Source organism: Nannobrachium achirus, assembly GCF_963921795.1.
Source record: "Nannobrachium achirus genome assembly, chromosome: 4".
NCBI classification, from domain to species: domain Eukaryota; kingdom Metazoa; phylum Chordata; class Actinopteri; order Myctophiformes; family Myctophidae; genus Nannobrachium; species Nannobrachium achirus.
Window position 1 is genome coordinate 55,172,426 of NC_137813.1, and position 17,398 is coordinate 55,189,823.

Below are 17,398 nucleotides of genomic sequence, written 5' to 3' on the forward strand. Positions count from 1 at the left end.
ACGGAGGTAATCCAATCCTCCCCACCCGGTTTCAAACCCGGATCTCCCGCGTGAAAGTCCAATATCTTAACCATCACACCAAAGGGACATCACTGTGGAGTAAGGGTTAAGATATTCGACTTTCATGCGGGAGACCCGGGTTCGAAACCGGGTGGGGAGGTTCGGATCACCTCCGTTACATTGGTGCCCTGACCCGGATCCGCGCTTCCCCGTAGGAGGAGGTCAAGGGGGGGTGAGTGTGGCGGAGAGAGTCGCAGCCCCAGCCTGAAGCCTCAAAAGTCTAGTCATTCCATAGGGATATCCCTTTGGAGTAATGGTTAAGATATTGGACTTTCACGTGGGACACCTGGGTTCGAAACCGGGTAGGGAGGTTCGGATCACCTCCGTTACATATATATATATATATATATATAAATATAATGACTAGACTATAGTCCATACTGTAAGCAGAAAGAACAACAATTTCTGAGTCACAAAATATCGCCAATGGTGATAAAATAACGCCATTGGCGAATACTTGCCACACCAAAATCAACCAGGGAAAGCTCTTTAGGCTACTGCTGTGTATGTGTGTGTGTGTGTGCGCCTGTTTTACTCTTGAAAGATAAACCAATGGAAACGGTAGGTTATTTTGTTTTTGTTGTGCTGATCTGGGCATACAACCTGTCCATGATCCATAGATATCCCCAACCAAAGATCCCCAATAGACGAGATATGATCTAGTTAGCTACTTTATTCAAACTTTATTCTACTTTATTTAATCTGAGTTACCAGAAGTTTTCTCTTTTTTTTGGGCTGAGACCGTCTATGTGTATACACTTCCGGGCTCCTCACTGGGCGTGGTCACACCATGTGACGTGTATACAGGAAATGAATCCAAGCTAGTTTGGTTATCTTGTCGTACATCAACCGTCTTTGTTTTGTCCCGGTCTTCTCTCTACAGTTGAACTCTTTCTCCCTGGACGAGTTAGTGGACACAACACAAGGATGCAGCGAGGAGAAAAAGCGGCATCCAATGCCGCTGCCACCACCGCCGCGGCGGCGGCGGCGGCTGAGAAGTATGATTATAGTTTTGCCATCGTTGTATTGATTCTATAACCTGAAATTGTATCCAAACGAGCACGTTAAACGCATGTCTGTGATCTCCCTCTATAGGCCCGACCGGGAGGCCGCCATCATGTCCAAGTACTACGATGGCGTTGAATTCCCTTTCTGTGACGAGTTCTCCAAATATGAGAAACTGGCTAAAATTGGCCAAGGAACGTTCGGGTAAGTGTTTGTGTAACGTGTGTATTGCACTCCTGTTTGCGTGTACAACATGTCGGGGTTGGTTGTAATGTTGCTTTGTGCTATGCTGTTAGCATGTTTGCTATCCAGGGTAAACATGGCGCCTGTAATGGATATAACGGAACGCGAAAAAACACGTTAATAACCCTTTAAAGCGTTTGAAATTGGGCTATTTCTACCATTTAAAATATTTTTCTAAGGGGCATGAAACTGTTGGCTGATTTTGTAGCTTGTTTTCCAGTTGATTGAATACTTAATTAGACGTTTGCATAGGAAAAAGTACTGGACAGTGTGTGACCAGACCACAAGAAAGCTGTTAGTCTTGTTTGCATTGGGGTCCCATTGTTGAGCTGAGGTTAACGGTGCTCAAAGCGAGTTAACATTGGTGTAAAATATCTCCTTATTCCTGTAGCTGTAATTTCTACGGAAATGTTGTCTCCCATCTCCTCAACATATCATATTTTGGCCAAAACCAGAACGTTTGTAAACAAACCGGTGGGAGGGGATAACCGGTCAGCCTACCTGCTTCAGACCTACCTGTGTGTTGGTGACTTGTAGGTGTGCGTGTGATGATGAACATTAACATTTAAATGAACATTAAAGCTGATTCTGCAGGGTAAATGAAGCAGCTTGGACAAAATTGTGTTGACTGTAAAAGCCAAATGCTATTATTTAATTAATTGGGTCTACCTTACACATAAACATACACATGCAGAGAACAGAATCTGCATTGCTTTCTGCTGGTTATAAACGTTGCCAACCCTCAGGAAAATTGTGCTCCATGAATTGAAACAACATGAGATGATTGTATGCACCCAGATGGGCTGTTCATCTTATTGTTATTAATTATAATAATATATGAATATAATGTGGCGATGTCAGTATGTGCACCTGTATAGAAAGACAAAATGACCTGCACAGCCACACCGTCTGCACTTGCACAATATGGACACCTATTATTTAAGCAACGTTTCGGTCACATAGACCATCTACAGAATACATGGGCAACTGGTGGCCCGGGGGCCACATGCGGCCCCCACCTTCACTTAATGCGGCCCGCAAGTTAATACCGAAATACTGATATATTATTCATTTCAGCTGTTACAATTCCAACATGAACATTTAATTCTGTCAGTCTATATTAGTAGCCTAAAGACTAGTATAGTAGTATTAGTTTTTTTTTTTAATGTCCAATGTATTTGTATTTAGGTTAATGATGTTAACATGAGTATACAACTAAAATAAATCAAAATGTTACATTTCAGGATTCCAATTAAAAAAATAACAAAAAATTATTCAGGATTCCTATTCAAAAGAAGCAAAAATAGCCGATATACAAGCTCAAAAGTCAAAACGCATCGCAGCGCAATGCGTTTTGAGCTTGCAGATCTGCTATTTTTGCTTCTTTTGTATGAGATATGACAAAGTATACACCCTCCAGAAAAACGTGATTATGCGATCGCAGAATTTCCCGCAATAATCAATAAATGCCGCTGATTATGCGGGGGCTCGCATGATTTCACAATCCCCACATATTCACCGCATATTTCCGCGGAAAATATGCGAAATATGCGGGCTAGAATAACACACTCTTCCTCGGTCCTCAAACTTCAAGAAACGACAAATTAAAGTTTATCCTACTTGTTTTGAGGTCTCCATTGTACTCCGTTTGAAACGTTGTGTCGTTGCCGTTCAAAGCAAACGAGCACCTCTCCGAAAAAAAGTAGCACGCAGTATTCCATGGATGGATAGGAACAGCAATTGAATGCATAACATTTTAATCCCTTAAATCCCTTTAGAGAGAGCAAAACCACATAAATAAACCAGAGTTTTGCTTTAGCAGTGAGCTGTATCCTTAGCAATCGCATAGGCCATAGGGTAATTATTTTTGCCTTGATGTAGCCCATTAAGGTAATTAAATTGCAGATATTTGACAGAGGTTTGCTTTTTTGCCTTGAAAATAATGAAAGGCAGTCAAAAAAGTCTGTTTTGCATTTCTCTATTCACTCAAGGACCCTTAAATTCGTGTTTTGACTTCTTTGATGACTACTTAGTGATGTTGTGAGCTTGTAGATTGTCTATTTCCAAATAGCCAGTGTACTGTATATTAAAGTGGTTTAATTAATAGTTATCAATTTTTATTATAATATGTATATATACTGTACATAGGCTATAAATATGTTTTTAAGTTCCCGCATATTTCGCATAATTTCGCATTTAATCGCAACTTTCACAAGTTCCCGCATATTTCGCATAGTTTCGCATTGTCATCGCATAAATTCACACAAAAACCCCGCATAATTCACGGCATAATCAAGGATTTTTGCCCGCAAAATCAAGGATTTTAGCCCGCATAATCAAGGATTTTTGCCCGCGTTTTTCTGGAGGGTCTAAAAGTAGGACATAGCAATATGCAATGTTGCCCTCTGCAGTGAAGGTGGAAATATAGTGGCCCTCGCCATCATCAAAGTTGCCCACCATGCCCTGATCTACAGGCATCTCTCAGACGGGTCATTTTGTCTTTCTATACGTTGATCCTTGCCTACCGCTACGCACCCTTCGCTGAGCCGATCAGGTGTGCATGAGACTTTGGTTCCTAGTATTATTCCTTTACTTGTTGCAGTACTTTGTGTGGTCTTTTGATCTTTGAGCGGGGGGAAAAAAGCCTGCGTGGGTGTTGTGGATTATACTTAAACCGTGACTATTATGACTTGTAGGCCTATGTGTCTTTTAATGAACATACTTTGTTTACAATGCTGATGTGTGCTCCGATACTGCCATCTAGTGGGCACAAATGCCACATCAATAATGTATAATGCTTTATTTTGCAATAAGTCAACTTAATAATTTGTATTGAATGAAACAAAAGATCCCCATTGTTTGTTTTTTTCCTCCACAGGGAAGTTTTCAAAGCAAAACACAGACAGACTGGGGAGAAAGTTGCACTGAAGAAAGTTTTGATGGAAAATGAGAAAGAAGGGGTAAGAGACAATCTTGCTTTAAACTGCACCTAGGAAAAGTGTGGGGGTTCTAACATTTTATTTAGCCTAACTAACTGGGGCCTAACCTCTTTCCCTTTCCCAGTTTTAAATATTGAGGGGATACCTGGAAAAGAACTAGGCTCTAACCAGTAAATGTAACTAGAAATCTCAGAAGTGCAGGGCTGCACCTGCTTCTAATGATATCAACGCACTTAATGCGAAATATTCACGTGCTTTCAGACTCTTCAATGCAGAAAGTATCCAGGATACTTGGATATTCAGTATCCAATAACTCACCAATGCAGAGATATTAGTAGTAAAATGTCGACATCTAGTGGTCAACCTCAGAGGAGCGCAAAAATAAAACCTGAGGTGACTCCCAGCCTCGAACCAGATGCCAAGTGTGCTCTGTTCCCCAGTGTAACGCTCCACGCCACTGACCCCGACGGAGCGGCGCGGTATTGGGCGCCGATGATGGGAACGGCGCCCAATCCCACTCAGCCGCGTTACCGAGTTATGTGCCGTTATGGACAGAATAGTAAATATTCAGTCCCTCACTATCAACATCTACCCCACTATCCACGTCATAGATAAATGCACAAAAAAGGAGTCACTTCATCCGTTCATTAGCTCAGTCAGTAGAGCACGGATGCAACAAACCCACGGTTTGGGTTCGATTCCCCTGAGGGGAATAATATTCAAGGCGAGAGATATCGGCGCATGCGTACTTCAAAGTATCCACGGAGGATACTCCTCCGTGGATACCCAGTGCATATTCTCTGCATTCAAACGTCTGAGAAATGGTGAAAAAGTCGGATTGAATGCGAAGAGAGCAGTCGAAGCCGGTGAGGGCTACGTGTTGTCCATCTCACCAGAACTTCTTTTAGCCCTGTACTTCGGTTAGATATTTTTGACAGCCCTGTACTTCGGTTCGATATTTTTGACAGCAGTAAATTGTTGTCCAAGTTAGCTTGAGTCTGGGGGCAGTTGTGGATGACATGATGTGTTTAGAACCATGTCTTTGTCATCCTCATTGCTGACAATGGGGATAGAGTCATCTTGCGTTGATGTTGAACTTGAGTTGTAGTAGTTTATAGATTTTAGGTACATATCCCCTGTCTTTGTAAGTCTGTAACCTAAATGCCTAAATTGTAACCTTGCCATAATCAGTATCTTACACAAGTTGTGGCCACTTGTTCCACAGTTCCCCATCACAGCACTGAGGGAGATAAAGATACTACAGCTGCTCAAACATGAGAATGTGGTTAATCTAATTGAGATCTGTCGAACCAAAGGTGAGTGTCAACAATCCTATCTGTATCCCATCCGAATACTGAAACTAGGGCTGGGCAGCTTTTTATATAGAATTGTAGAAGTCTGGATCTGCACCCAGAATGTGTTACCGTATAACTCTACAGTAAACTTGTATTGCAATTTTGTTGACCGTGGCATGCAGTTAATCGTTTATCAGATATCGTTAATTTAAATATTGTGTACCCCTGCACAATTTGTAATATTCAGCATGCCATTTTAAAGTAGAGTTGTAATGATGCAGTTAATAACTTTACTATTACACATTACATTATTACAGCTCTGATTTATTATTATTTTTTTAAAGACAATTTGATGGTAGCTGAATTATATGACAGTTATATAACGTATTGTCCATCAAAGTAGCTTTTGGCTACACACTTCTCACTAATATGCTTAAAGGAAATATTTGAGAATATATTAATTTATCTTGTATTTTCCCCAGCTACTCAGTTCAACCGCTACAAAGGCAGCATCTACCTGGTGTTTGATTTCTGCGAACATGACTTGGCAGGTCTTTTAAGTAATGCCAATGTTAAGTTCACCTTGGCTGAGATCAAGAAGGTCATGCAGATGCTCCTCAATGGCCTGTACTACATCCACAGAAACAAGGTGAGTTGTGCCTCTGGCTGAGTGAAACTGCTGACCAAAGGAAAGTGTAATAGAGTGAGTGATTTGTAGTTTTGTTTTTTTGCATCTAAAATTGTTATCACAATACACTTTAACTGTTTGACCGTTAATCATCTGACAGCTTGGACTGGTAGGACTAATGGATTGTCAGTTCCAAAGGTTGTCGTAATTTTTGCTCAACGGAATTTAACATTAATTGTTTGAGATTTGGCAGAATGCAGCCACGTCGAATTGCTTTGTTAAATTTCTGATAAACAACAGCAAAAGCTAAACGGCATATTATTGCTGACATGAGGTCTAAACAATACTGTCATTAATACTGTTGTTTATGTTCTGATTCAGATCCTCCACAGAGACATGAAGGCAGCCAATGTGCTCATCACCAGAGACGGTGTATTGAAATTGGCAGACTTTGGCTTAGCGAGGGCCTTCAGCTTAGCCAAAAACAGCCAGGGTAATCGATACACCAACCGCGTGGTCACCCTGTGGTACAGACCCCCAGAACTGCTACTAGGTAAGTGACATTTCCCCCTTCAGTGTGACATGTGTCTGGTGGTTTTTACTAACTGGAACAAGAACATGTTCTTTTAATGGAAACTTTTAGAACGTATTAACCACTTATGCCCAAAATAGAAACGCCAGTCCTAATGTGGTTTAAGGGTCTTGATGCAGTTTAGTTGTTCAGCTAAGGTTGAACTTGTGCTTTCAACTAGAGCTATAGATATAGTAAACACATTTTTTTTTCTCCTCCTGGTAGGCGAGAGAGACTATGGGCCACCTATTGACTTGTGGGGTGCTGGCTGCATTATGGCTGAAATGTGGACCAGGAGTCCCATCATGCAGGGGAACACAGAGCAACACCAGCTGACTCTCATAAGCCAGCTTTGTGGTTCCATCACTGCTGAGGTAAGATGAGTATCGGGCAGGGGGGCGGCGACTATACTATATAATGTTTGTGTGTACGATTGATTAGAGTTGCATTTTCTTTGGCATTTAATTTCAGTTTGAACAGGACTACTGTAACTTCTTAACCCTTTAAGTGCCTATCCCGAACATGTTCGGGATATTCTGGATCAAAAACAAATTTTTTATTTGCTATTTTACTTACCCCGAGCTGCTTGGAGCAACGTGGGTGGTCCCGGCTCGCCCCGCGCTCACCAACGAGAGACGCTAGATGCTCCGACGATTTATTCCATTGAAAATGGTTTAAAATAAAGTTTAGACCCCCCCCAATGTTCACCCAATGTTCATTGTGTCCCCAGACCCAAAGAGAAAGTTTTTTGTGGCTGAAATAGCTTTAGATCGGGCTTCTAAATGGGTTAGCATTTTGGCTACGTGTCAGCTAGCTTCCTCCTCTCGACACCCATAGCCTTGACTGGAGTGAAAACACAAGCCAGTTGGGAGAGGGTCGACGAAAGCTATAAAGAAGGTCTATGGATAAATTTCTGGCACTCTAGCACCCCTTGTGGCCGGATGGCACTGTATGAGTTAAATATTGGCTGTTAAAGCAAACATGGAAATACTGCACCACTGTCTCCCAATTTCCCCGCTTCAAATCAGAGTCCTGCACTGGTCCAATTTCGACAAACCGCGCCCACCCTGCACGTCATTAATCAGATCCGCGGACCGACCCGCTACCCATGATTATATAACCGTCTAAACCAGACCCTCCCTGCCTGTCAAAAAAAAACAGAACCATGGCCTGCATGCTACCCATGATTAAATAGCCTACAGACGTGTGTGCGTGCTTCCAAATGGCATCACACTCGATCGTTGCCGCACAACGTCCTCAGTGTTGGCGACACAATATATTTACATAAACGCCAGGTCGGCTGACAGCGTTCTTTTAGATATATCCCTTTAAACCACCCTTGCTATGATGAGAACATGGACTAACGCAATTCATGCAGCAGTGAAGAACATCTTTGTTACTTTGTTTATATGCATGCTGTGTTTGTGTGTGTCCTGCCAGCAGAAGGCTGCTGCTCACTGTGTGTGCTACTGTGTGAGGTGATTGACGTTGTTTGGGCAGAAACAGTGCTGATTTTCACAATTAAATGTTAAGTCCTGTACTGGCCATCCCCGTACCTGCAAACTTATAAAAAGTATATTTTCTGCCCGTTTAACCCGTCAAATGTGGATCACCTGGCCCGTTGCAGGACTCTGCTTCAAATTAGAATGTAGTAAAATAAAAAAGAATATAATACTACTTTAGTTTATTCTAGTATTATACTCTATTTTGATTCATAATGTACCTTTTTGTAATCCTGCTGTATCTTTATTTATTCAACTATTTCTGTTTAGGTGTGGCCTGGGGTGGACAAGAAATATGAGCTGTACCAGAAAATGGAACTACCCAAGGGGCAGAAGAGGAAAGTCAAAGATCGTCTCAAAGCCTACGTCAAGGACCCATATGCTCTGGATCTAATAGACAAACTCCTGGTTCTAGATCCAGCCCAGCGGACAGACAGTGACGATGCACTCAACCACGACTTCTTCTGGTCTGACCCCATGCCGTCTGACTTGAAGAACATGCTTTCCACCCACAACACCTCCATGTTTGAATACTTGGCCCCGCCTAGACGGAGGGGCCACATGCCCCAGCAGCAGCCCAATCAGAACAGAAACCCAGCCACCACAAGCCAGACTGAATTTGATCGCGTGTTCTAAGGAATGGCGAGGAAAAGCTACAGACTAGATAGCTGCAAGCAGCTAACAGTTAACGGCTCTTTGGGTTTCTGCACAATCTGGAGAATTATTCTTTGCAAGCAACCACCAACTTGTTTAACATGTTTGTTTTTTACAGGATTTGGAAGGACATCAAGACTTAAAGTCTGCTGGAATCCCTTTATTTTCTTTTGTTAAATTTCATGCTGCTTTAGTTTTGTACCACGATGGTGATTTATTTTTATTTGTATGCCACACACAATAGTCTAGTTAAAAATAAAGCTATTGTGTCAGATGTGGTCTTGTGGCAATGTTTTTTAACATGATTTCTGTTGGGTGTGAAACCTTGTATGTCCAAAATGGTTATTTTTTTATGAACAGAGAAAATAGGCAATACACAAGCTCTCAATGTGTCAACACTTTGTGAGCTTGTGGTTCTGCTATTTTCACTACATCTGTGTGCGATTCTTGTATGATGAAAGGACATTAATTTACGGGGAGCAGATGTGCGTTTTTTACCCGACAGCAATGATATCTAACTTTTTTGGATATGTTTTTTTTTTTTTTTTTTTTTTTTACAGCCGATGAAACTTTATTCATAAAAGCTATTCTTTATACTGACTACAACTTGGTCTCATTACCCCAATCATACGCAAACTAAGAGGCTTTAATAAATGTCTTCATAGTAGATCTGCTACTGCAACATGAATATTATTTAACCAGTTGTGTTTTTAGTTGGAAAACCAGGTCTTTTCAGCAAGTGACATGGTCATACAATGAAGTATAAATTAGGCTTAAGTCAAACAGTTCACCACCTGTAGTGATATGGTGTCTCACAAGGCATTTGTATCCACGATCCATGAGCTTAAAATGCCACGTTGCATGATTCTATAAGTGCTAAAGTCTTGCTCAAAAGTTCCAACATTACAAAGCTTATATTTTAAAACAAGTCTAGTTGAGTGATACTGAATGTTTTGCATTAATGCTAACAAATGTAAATTAACATGGCAGTGTACAAAGGGGCCTTCACTTGTTGCCATATGTATACAAATGAATCATTTGAAACCACTGTCTTGTGAAGGCAAATGAGCTCAACAGAACATTCACGATAATGGTTATTACTCAATGTATTTACAGTATCTTGCCGTAGCCTACTTGATAGACATTATACATTAGCCTTTTAATCCTACCTAATATGTTGCTACAGGCTATAATGCAGAAAAGGCCATGCAATTAATGTCACACATCCCTATGAACTCTACAGCAGTTGGTCACAATACAGACCATGGTATTATCTATGAATAGGTGTGTTTCTTTGTCCGACATTAAAATGCATTCTGAATGAACCACTTAAACCCCATGTTTAGGTCCCGGAAAGACACCAAATGTATCTTTTTGGTCTTGAGCTAAAATGTTTGGGAAACATTGCTTTCTACATAGTGCCTCCGGCAGATTGGTCCCTTCCTCACATCCAGTTTGCCACTGTAACTGCCATGGAGTGAGTCACTTGGCATGGCTTTGTGGAGGCCTGGCCAGTTGTCTATAATGGTTGGTTTGTGTGTTTGGCAACCCGCTGGTCGCTGGACCACATTTCTTTTGTGGGAGGGGGTGATTTGACTCTAGATTTACTCATTATATAACATTTGCCCTCCATGTTTAACTCTAAAACCAAAGTGGACTGTGATTATGGTGATCAAATGACTGCTGACACTGCTGCCATTGAAATGGCTGAAGGTTATATCATAAAACAGCTCCTATTCTGTACAGTAAACTCTATGCCGTACACAGAAAACATTACAATTAAGTCATCCACAATGTTACCTTCAGCTGGTGGGGTGGGGTGGGGTGGGGGGTGGGGTGGGGGGTTAAGAATGGAGATTCAAATTTGATATTCACTTGAGACTGGGGCAAAGATTCACAATTTACAATTAGCAGGCGCTCTTAGCGCGACACTTTTTCCAGCACAATAATGACCAGAAGTTCACTGGACTGGACAAAGACCTATGGGAAAGACCTGGAGAATGGATATTGTAGTTTGCAAATCACCTCATCCATTGTTTCAGTGTACTTGAAGATGCTTGGTAGATATTCTTAATCTTGAGATCAGTAACCAGGTAACTTTTTTTTTTGCGGCTTAGGCTCCCCTAGGCCGGGCCGTAACACTGTTGCACAATATCAGTCCTACTTTACCCTACCCTAAAAACGTTGTCCATTCATAATGTGTTGATTTTGCTGCATTGATGTCTATTTATTACTGGTTAATATATGCTGTACAGCACTTTGCATTACCTTCATTCAGTCAGTTTGCTGCCGTTGCTACAAATGGTCACTAGATGTCGCTGGATACCAATTTATGCATATTATGAACTATTTATGCCTTGCAAAGAGAAAGGCATGAACATTATATTATTATAATTATAATTATATTATTATATTACGTAGGCCTAAGTCATGAGGCACGTTGTTTTGTTATATGATTTTAAATGTTTTCCAATATGTTACTGTATCACTTTTCAAATACTTCTGATCTAATCTAATTCTACACATGCATCTTCACAACCAAAACCAGCAGCTGAGCAGTGAGACAATGACAACTCCCTGCTGGGACACTAATTCATTGTCCTGCATGAGACACTTTTGTACAAAGCTCTGAATCATTCATGACAATCCAAGTGAGAGTTTTTTTTCCCCAAGTGACCATGACTATCCATGATATGAGACAATAAAAAAACATTTAACCTTGAGAGAATCCGAAAGAAATATAGCCCAGACAGAGGGTGTACACATATAACACCAGATGTAGACTTACTGTCTCTAACAGTGTCTTGACCAAACCGATCAAGGTGAGGCCAATGAAAGCTCATTTGAATTGAATTGTGTGTGTGTGTGTGTGTGTGTGTGTGTGCGTGCGTGTGAGTGTGTGTGTGTGTGTGTGTGTGTGTGTGTGAGAGCGTGCGTGTGTGTGTGTGTGTGTGTGTGTGTGTGTGTGTGTGTGTGTGTGTGTGTGTGTGTGTGTGTGCGTGCGCGTGCGTGCGTGCGCGCGCGCATGTAAATAGCAACATGCCCAAATGCACTCTGTATATTGTGAAATACACCAAGTAGCCTAATAACCCTAAAACAATCTAGAACAATAGACATCATGAACAAAAGTGCTCTGTAATTGCTTCTGATCTATTTATCATTGTTTTCACAGACCATTTAACCATTATGTGATTCATTTCCTGTTTTAAAATAGCATATCTTACAAGCTCACACAGGTTGTGAGCTTTAAAACAAATGTTAATAATTTAGCAAATAATTCAACACAAATCTTCTCTTTTCAGAAGGGGGGGGCGGGTCCCCCCCCTTCTATGTGGGGTCCTTGACATGAAAATGTTTGAGGACCAAGTTAGCCTGGGCTGGCTTCCAATTTCGGGCTTTTGATCCGGTCGGGAGCGGAAGAGCTCCTACGTTTTTCTGTAGTCCAAAACGGACTACACTTTGGCCGGAAACAACGACCGGAAACAGTTTTAACCCGTACTTGCGCATGCGCTAACTACTTGCGCATGCGCTAAACTGGGTTGAAACTGTTTCCGGTCGTTGTTTCCGGCCAAAGTGTAGTCCGTTTTGGACTACAGAAAAACGTAGGAGCTCTTCCGCTCCCGACCGGATCAAACGGCCCGTTTAGTAAACGAAGACCAGGCTTTCTCTCAGGGGAAAGCCTGGTGAGGCGAGGTTAGACCAAGTTGCTGGGTAGAGAGGGGAGGGGTTATTGTTGGCTGGGCGGCATCTTTTGGCAACGCCCAGTGGGAGGGGTAGGGGAGGGGCGTCTGCCTGTCCTCCCTTACGTCCTCAGAACACGCATATAAAGACAGGGCTCTGAGTTCAGAAGCCATTCAGTTTTGTATCTACACACATAGCTATAACAAAATGTCAGGAAGAGGGAAGGGCGGAAAAGGACTTGGGAAAGGAGGCGCCAAGCGTCATCGTAAAGTGCTTCGTGATAACATCCAGGGAATCACCAAGCCCGCTATTCGCCGTCTGGCTCGCCGCGGCGGTGTGAAGCGTATCTCCGGTCTGATCTACGAGGAGACCCGCGGTGTTCTCAAGGTTTTCCTGGAGAATGTGATCCGTGACGCCGTCACCTACACCGAGCACGCCAAGAGAAAGACTGTGACCGCCATGGATGTCGTCTATGCTCTGAAGAGACAGGGACGCACTCTGTACGGCTTCGGAGGTTAATAATGCTGACTTGATCTACCAACAACCCAAAGGCTCTTTTAAGAGCCGCCCACACTTTCTATACGGAGTTTATTCCATATTAATTATTTTGTAACGCGATGCATTGGCCTTGGCCTCTATTTGAGATGAGCCATTGTTTTTGAACAGCGATCAAGGTCTTACATGCGTCATACCTCATAATAATTCTGGGGGAACTATGGAGGCGTATTGTGGTGATCCTTTATAAATAACGTTCAAGATCTGTATGCATGCCATTAATGTGGCCAAGTTCAGTCAAGATTATTATACAAAAACAAGTAGGCTAATTCAGCTATGGAAACCATTGCCATTTTCTACATTGTCTGTTCTCCCGAGTGACATTAATTGGCCGATGGCCGTACTGCTGCTTATCAGTTATTTTTGTACTAATTGTGAATGGGACACAATGACCCACTTATTTCATATGAATTACATACAGCTTTATTATTATTATTCCCCCAAAGCACTCACCCCAGCTCAAATGAATGATCAAATCAGTTTTTGATTAGCCTACTTTATGTGGTACAAACTGGCTCATAGAGAGATATGACCCACTATTTCATATGAAATTACATAGCTTTTATTTTTATTATTTTCAAAGCACCTACTCACGAGCTAAAATGAACATGTTCCAATGCAGTTTTGATTACTTTCTGTGGTACAAACTCATAGATAGATTTATAAAAAAGTGTCATGTCGAATTCATATTAGTCTATTTTGTGTGTGTGTGTGTGTGTGTGTGTGTGTGTGTGTGTGTGTGTGTGTGTGTTATAACCAAAAAATTGGAGCGTGGCATGATATACATAATAATTCCAATTCAAATATAGATTCACCCTACATGTTTATTATACTAGTCTAGTCTATTTTAGCGGGACAATTCAGGAGGGGAAACATTGTGCAGAAACAAAGACAGTGTACCTCCCTCTGAGAGTCACATAGGCAGTGGCCAGCCAATCAAATGCTGGGATTTCGCACAATACATTTGCATGGGCCTGCTATAAAAGCTGGTGCAACGCCGGCGCTCTGTTACTTCTTATCTTCAATCCTTTGAGAGAGAACCATGCCTGAAGTTACGAAACCAGCGCCCAAGAAGGGCTCCAAGAAAGCCGTCTCCAAGACCGCCGCAAAGGGCGGCAAGAAGCGCAGAAAGTCCAGGAAGGAGAGCTATGCCATCTATGTGTACAAGGTCCTGAAGCAGGTCCACCCTGACACCGGTATCTCTTCCAAGGCCATGGGCATCATGAACTCCTTTGTCAACGACATCTTTGAGCGCATCGCCGGTGAAGCCTCCAAACTGGCTCACTACAACAAGCGCTCCACCATCTCATCCAGGGAGATCCAGACCGCCGTCCGCTTGCTGCTCCCCGGTGAGCTGGCCAAGCACGCCGTGTCTGAGGGCACCAAGGCTGTCACCAAGTACACCAGCTCCAAGTAAACCGTCTATTCTGCTCTAAATCCAACGGTCCTTTTAAGGACCACCCATATAGTCAATAAGGAGTTTATTCGTATTCTAGTACATTGAATGTCAAATTATGAAGTCAACTCCCCCCCAACCCAAGTACAGTCAACTCGATACTTGACAGACAATACGGTTCAACAGACTGACTCAGTAGCTGCTTGTACCTATTTATATATATTCTCAATCAATCTTGTAACTTTTTAATTCATTTGAGAACAAGGCACTGACATTTTGGGGTTTATCATTAATTTACCTCTGTACCAGTTTGTCACATTGGTTGGTCTCTACCGTAGTAAGCTACACAAATAGATACAAATACACTGTGGTTTCGCCAAATGTACTTAATATTTAAATGTTTAACCAGAAGGATTTAAATAAGACGAGCAACCCAAATCATCACTACATTGAACTATGTATTTTGTATGAGTTGTAAAAGAGACCTCATTTTAACAAGCCAAACGCTTTTTTAACCTTTTAGTTGAACTTGTACCTGTCTGAACTGTATGGTCCTGTACCTTTTCCTATTCAAACCTCTAATTCAATCAATCAATCAATGTTTACCTGTCAAAATTGTCCGTTTTGTAAGCACACACTTTGATAGTTACAATAATGTTGAGAGTTTGATGAAAGTTGGATGAGTGTTAAATTACAGAATTATTATTATTTGACATTATCATGATAGTAGCCTCTGATCAGACCTAAAGATGTAGGCTATATATGTTTTAATAGCCAAAGCCCAAAGTATAACATGAACGTTGTTAAAATAATTGTGATACTAATAATTTATCTGCACTTTGAGAACCACTGATTTATGCAGTGGATTGTCCACTCATATGGATTGTTATAAACTCAGTTCCAACACAGCATGTAGGCATAGTCACACAAAGTGTCACAATACCATGCACTCGAAGTCTGCTTATATTGGCAGGACGTACAGTATTTATTTGTAAGTGTGCCATTGAACAGGTGAAAATACAGATTCTAGATTTAGGTGTGAAATAAACTGAAATATGTCATGTTTCTCTAAAGAAAAAAAATCACAAAACAAGAGCTAAACAATTACCGCAGAGTCCTCTCATTAAGTCACCATGTCACAGGTCTACAGTTGTGTTTGCAGACACTGAAAAGTTTTGATTTTAAAACCAAACACTTCGACACAGATGACTTGTTTTACTTTTATTACATTGCCAGACGTCTCACCTTGCTGTGCAGTGCATATTGATCAGATTAATGTATGTTGGAACTATTTTAAAAGACAAACAACAGAGGAACGTTGGTCAACAACTCTACACGTTGCAAGGTTTTAAACGTCCTAAAACAAAACCCAGGAGTCCTAGGTCTCCACATGATTTGATTCTGATGTGAAACTAGTCTGCTATCTGCTCCATTTGTTGTTTGACTTTAATACTTTTATTTGCCTGTGTTTTATATGGTTTTATTTGGGGAGAAAACACAACTGTCTCAGTATTCTGCAGCACACAGAGCACTGACCTAGTGGGTTGAGTCTATATGGTTCTCACATATCCTTTAAATTCCACCCCCTGCTTATCATTCTCTATCAGTCTACACTCTCCAGTCGGACTTTAGTTCAGTACATCTGAAAGACGAATCACCAGAAAAGAATGGCAGAAGTCGCCCCAGCTCCAGCCGCCGCCCCGGCAAAAGCAGCCAAGAAGAAGGCAGCTCCCCGACCCAAGAAGACCGGTCCCAGCGTCGCTGAGCTTGTAGTCAAGGCCGTGTCCGCCTCCAAGGAACGGAGCGGTGTGTCCCTGGCTGCCGTCAAGAAAGCTCTGGCTGCCGGTGGATACGATGTGGAGAAGAACAAGGCCCGTGTCAAGATCGCCGTCAAGAGTTTGGTAGCGAAAGGCACCCTGGTTCAGACCAAAGGTACCGGCGCATCTGGCTCTTTCAAGATGAACAAGGAAGCAGCAAAGGCAAAGAAACCCGCTAAGAAGGCAGTCAAAGCCAAGAAGCCGGCAGCCAAGAAACCCGCAGCGGCAAAGAAATCTCCCAAGAAGGCAGCAGCCAAGAAGCCCGCAGCCGCTAAAAAATCCCCCAAGAAGGCAAAGAAGCCTGCAGCTGCAAAGAAAGCTGTAGCCAAGAGTCCCAAGAAGGCGGCCAAGAGTCCCAAGAAGGTGAAGAAGCCCGCCGCCGCCGCTAAGAAAGCACCAGCAAAGAAGGCGGCAAAGCCCAAGGTGGCGAAACCCAAGAAGGCAGCCGCCAAGAAGAAGTAAAGATATACACAAGAACAGAAGTTTACCCCACAAAGGCTCTTTTAAGGGCCACCCACATTATTATTTAAAGAGTTCCTTTTTTGTATTATTGTAATTATGTCTTGGTGCTGCTTTAGGATTGATTGTCAATTATTTGATTATAACTTACTACACCTAAATTATAGTATAAATATAGATATAGATATATCCTATATATATAATTTTTTACGATGTTAAATGTGTTCATTACAATAGAATCAATCTGGGAACCCAGATCAAAGAAAGGGCCGACGCCCACTCGCCTGTCTCTCTTCCTTTGACTCTGGCTCGAGAGATTGCAATAGAATAGCCGGTAGAAGCTTGTACTTTTTATTTAGCTTGACCACTAATAGGCCTACTGAGGATGTTATTTTACCAACAGTATTATAATATACCCAGATAATATGCCAGATTTAATGTTTGCCTTCTGCTAGTCCAGTTAGTTTGTAGCCTGTGTGTGGCTGGCTGTGTCCTTTATTTACGTGACCACGTGGTATTATAGTATATTTTGTCAAATGTAAATCAATTAGCTTTATTGGCATGAGAAAACATACGTTTACATTGCCAAAGCA

The 17,398-nt window shown here is 41.8% G+C and overlaps 4 protein-coding genes across 12 annotated transcripts in view; all 4 read left to right on the plus strand.

Moving 5' to 3' along the window:
* Window positions 1–931: 931 nt before the first annotated feature.
* On the plus strand, window positions 932–9,485 carry cdk9 (cyclin-dependent kinase 9 (CDC2-related kinase)). The gene is made up of 8 exons (XM_080724192.1): window positions 932–1,058; window positions 1,156–1,269; window positions 4,187–4,268; window positions 5,473–5,563; window positions 6,025–6,191; window positions 6,552–6,723; window positions 6,967–7,115; window positions 8,514–9,485. The coding sequence occupies exons 1-8, from the start codon at window positions 988–990 to the stop codon at window positions 8,877–8,879; spliced, it is 1,212 nt and encodes a 403-aa protein (XP_080580318.1). The 5' UTR covers window positions 932–987; the 3' UTR covers window positions 8,880–9,485.
* Window positions 9,486–12,785: 3,300 nt separating this feature from the next.
* On the plus strand, window positions 12,786–13,097 carry LOC308284071 (histone H4; the record flags this gene model as incomplete). Its single annotated transcript, XM_080724609.1, has 1 exon — window positions 12,786–13,097. The coding sequence occupies one exon, from the start codon at window positions 12,786–12,788 to the stop codon at window positions 13,095–13,097; it is 312 nt and encodes a 103-aa protein (XP_080580735.1).
* Window positions 13,098–14,175: 1,078 nt separating this feature from the next.
* On the plus strand, window positions 14,176–14,550 carry LOC308284065 (histone H2B-like; the record flags this gene model as incomplete). The annotated part of the gene is made up of 1 exon (XM_080724602.1): window positions 14,176–14,550. The coding sequence occupies one exon, from the start codon at window positions 14,176–14,178 to the stop codon at window positions 14,548–14,550; it is 375 nt and encodes a 124-aa protein (XP_080580728.1).
* A 1,646-nt stretch (window positions 14,551–16,196) lies between these two features.
* Window positions 16,197–17,398, plus strand: part of LOC308284036 (histone H1-like) — a gene marked incomplete at both ends in the record, with an annotated part of 44,595 nt that continues 43,393 nt past the window's right edge. For 3 of the 9 annotated variants that reach the window (XM_080724568.1, XM_080724563.1, XM_080724565.1), the window contains one exon: window positions 16,197–16,709. In XM_080724568.1, the coding sequence (XP_080580694.1) occupies window positions 16,197–16,709 (513 nt within the window). Of the gene's footprint in view, window positions 16,761–17,398 lie in introns of all 9 variants that reach the window. The other 6 variants (XM_080724560.1, XM_080724561.1, XM_080724562.1 and 3 more) reach the window with 6 other exon arrangements.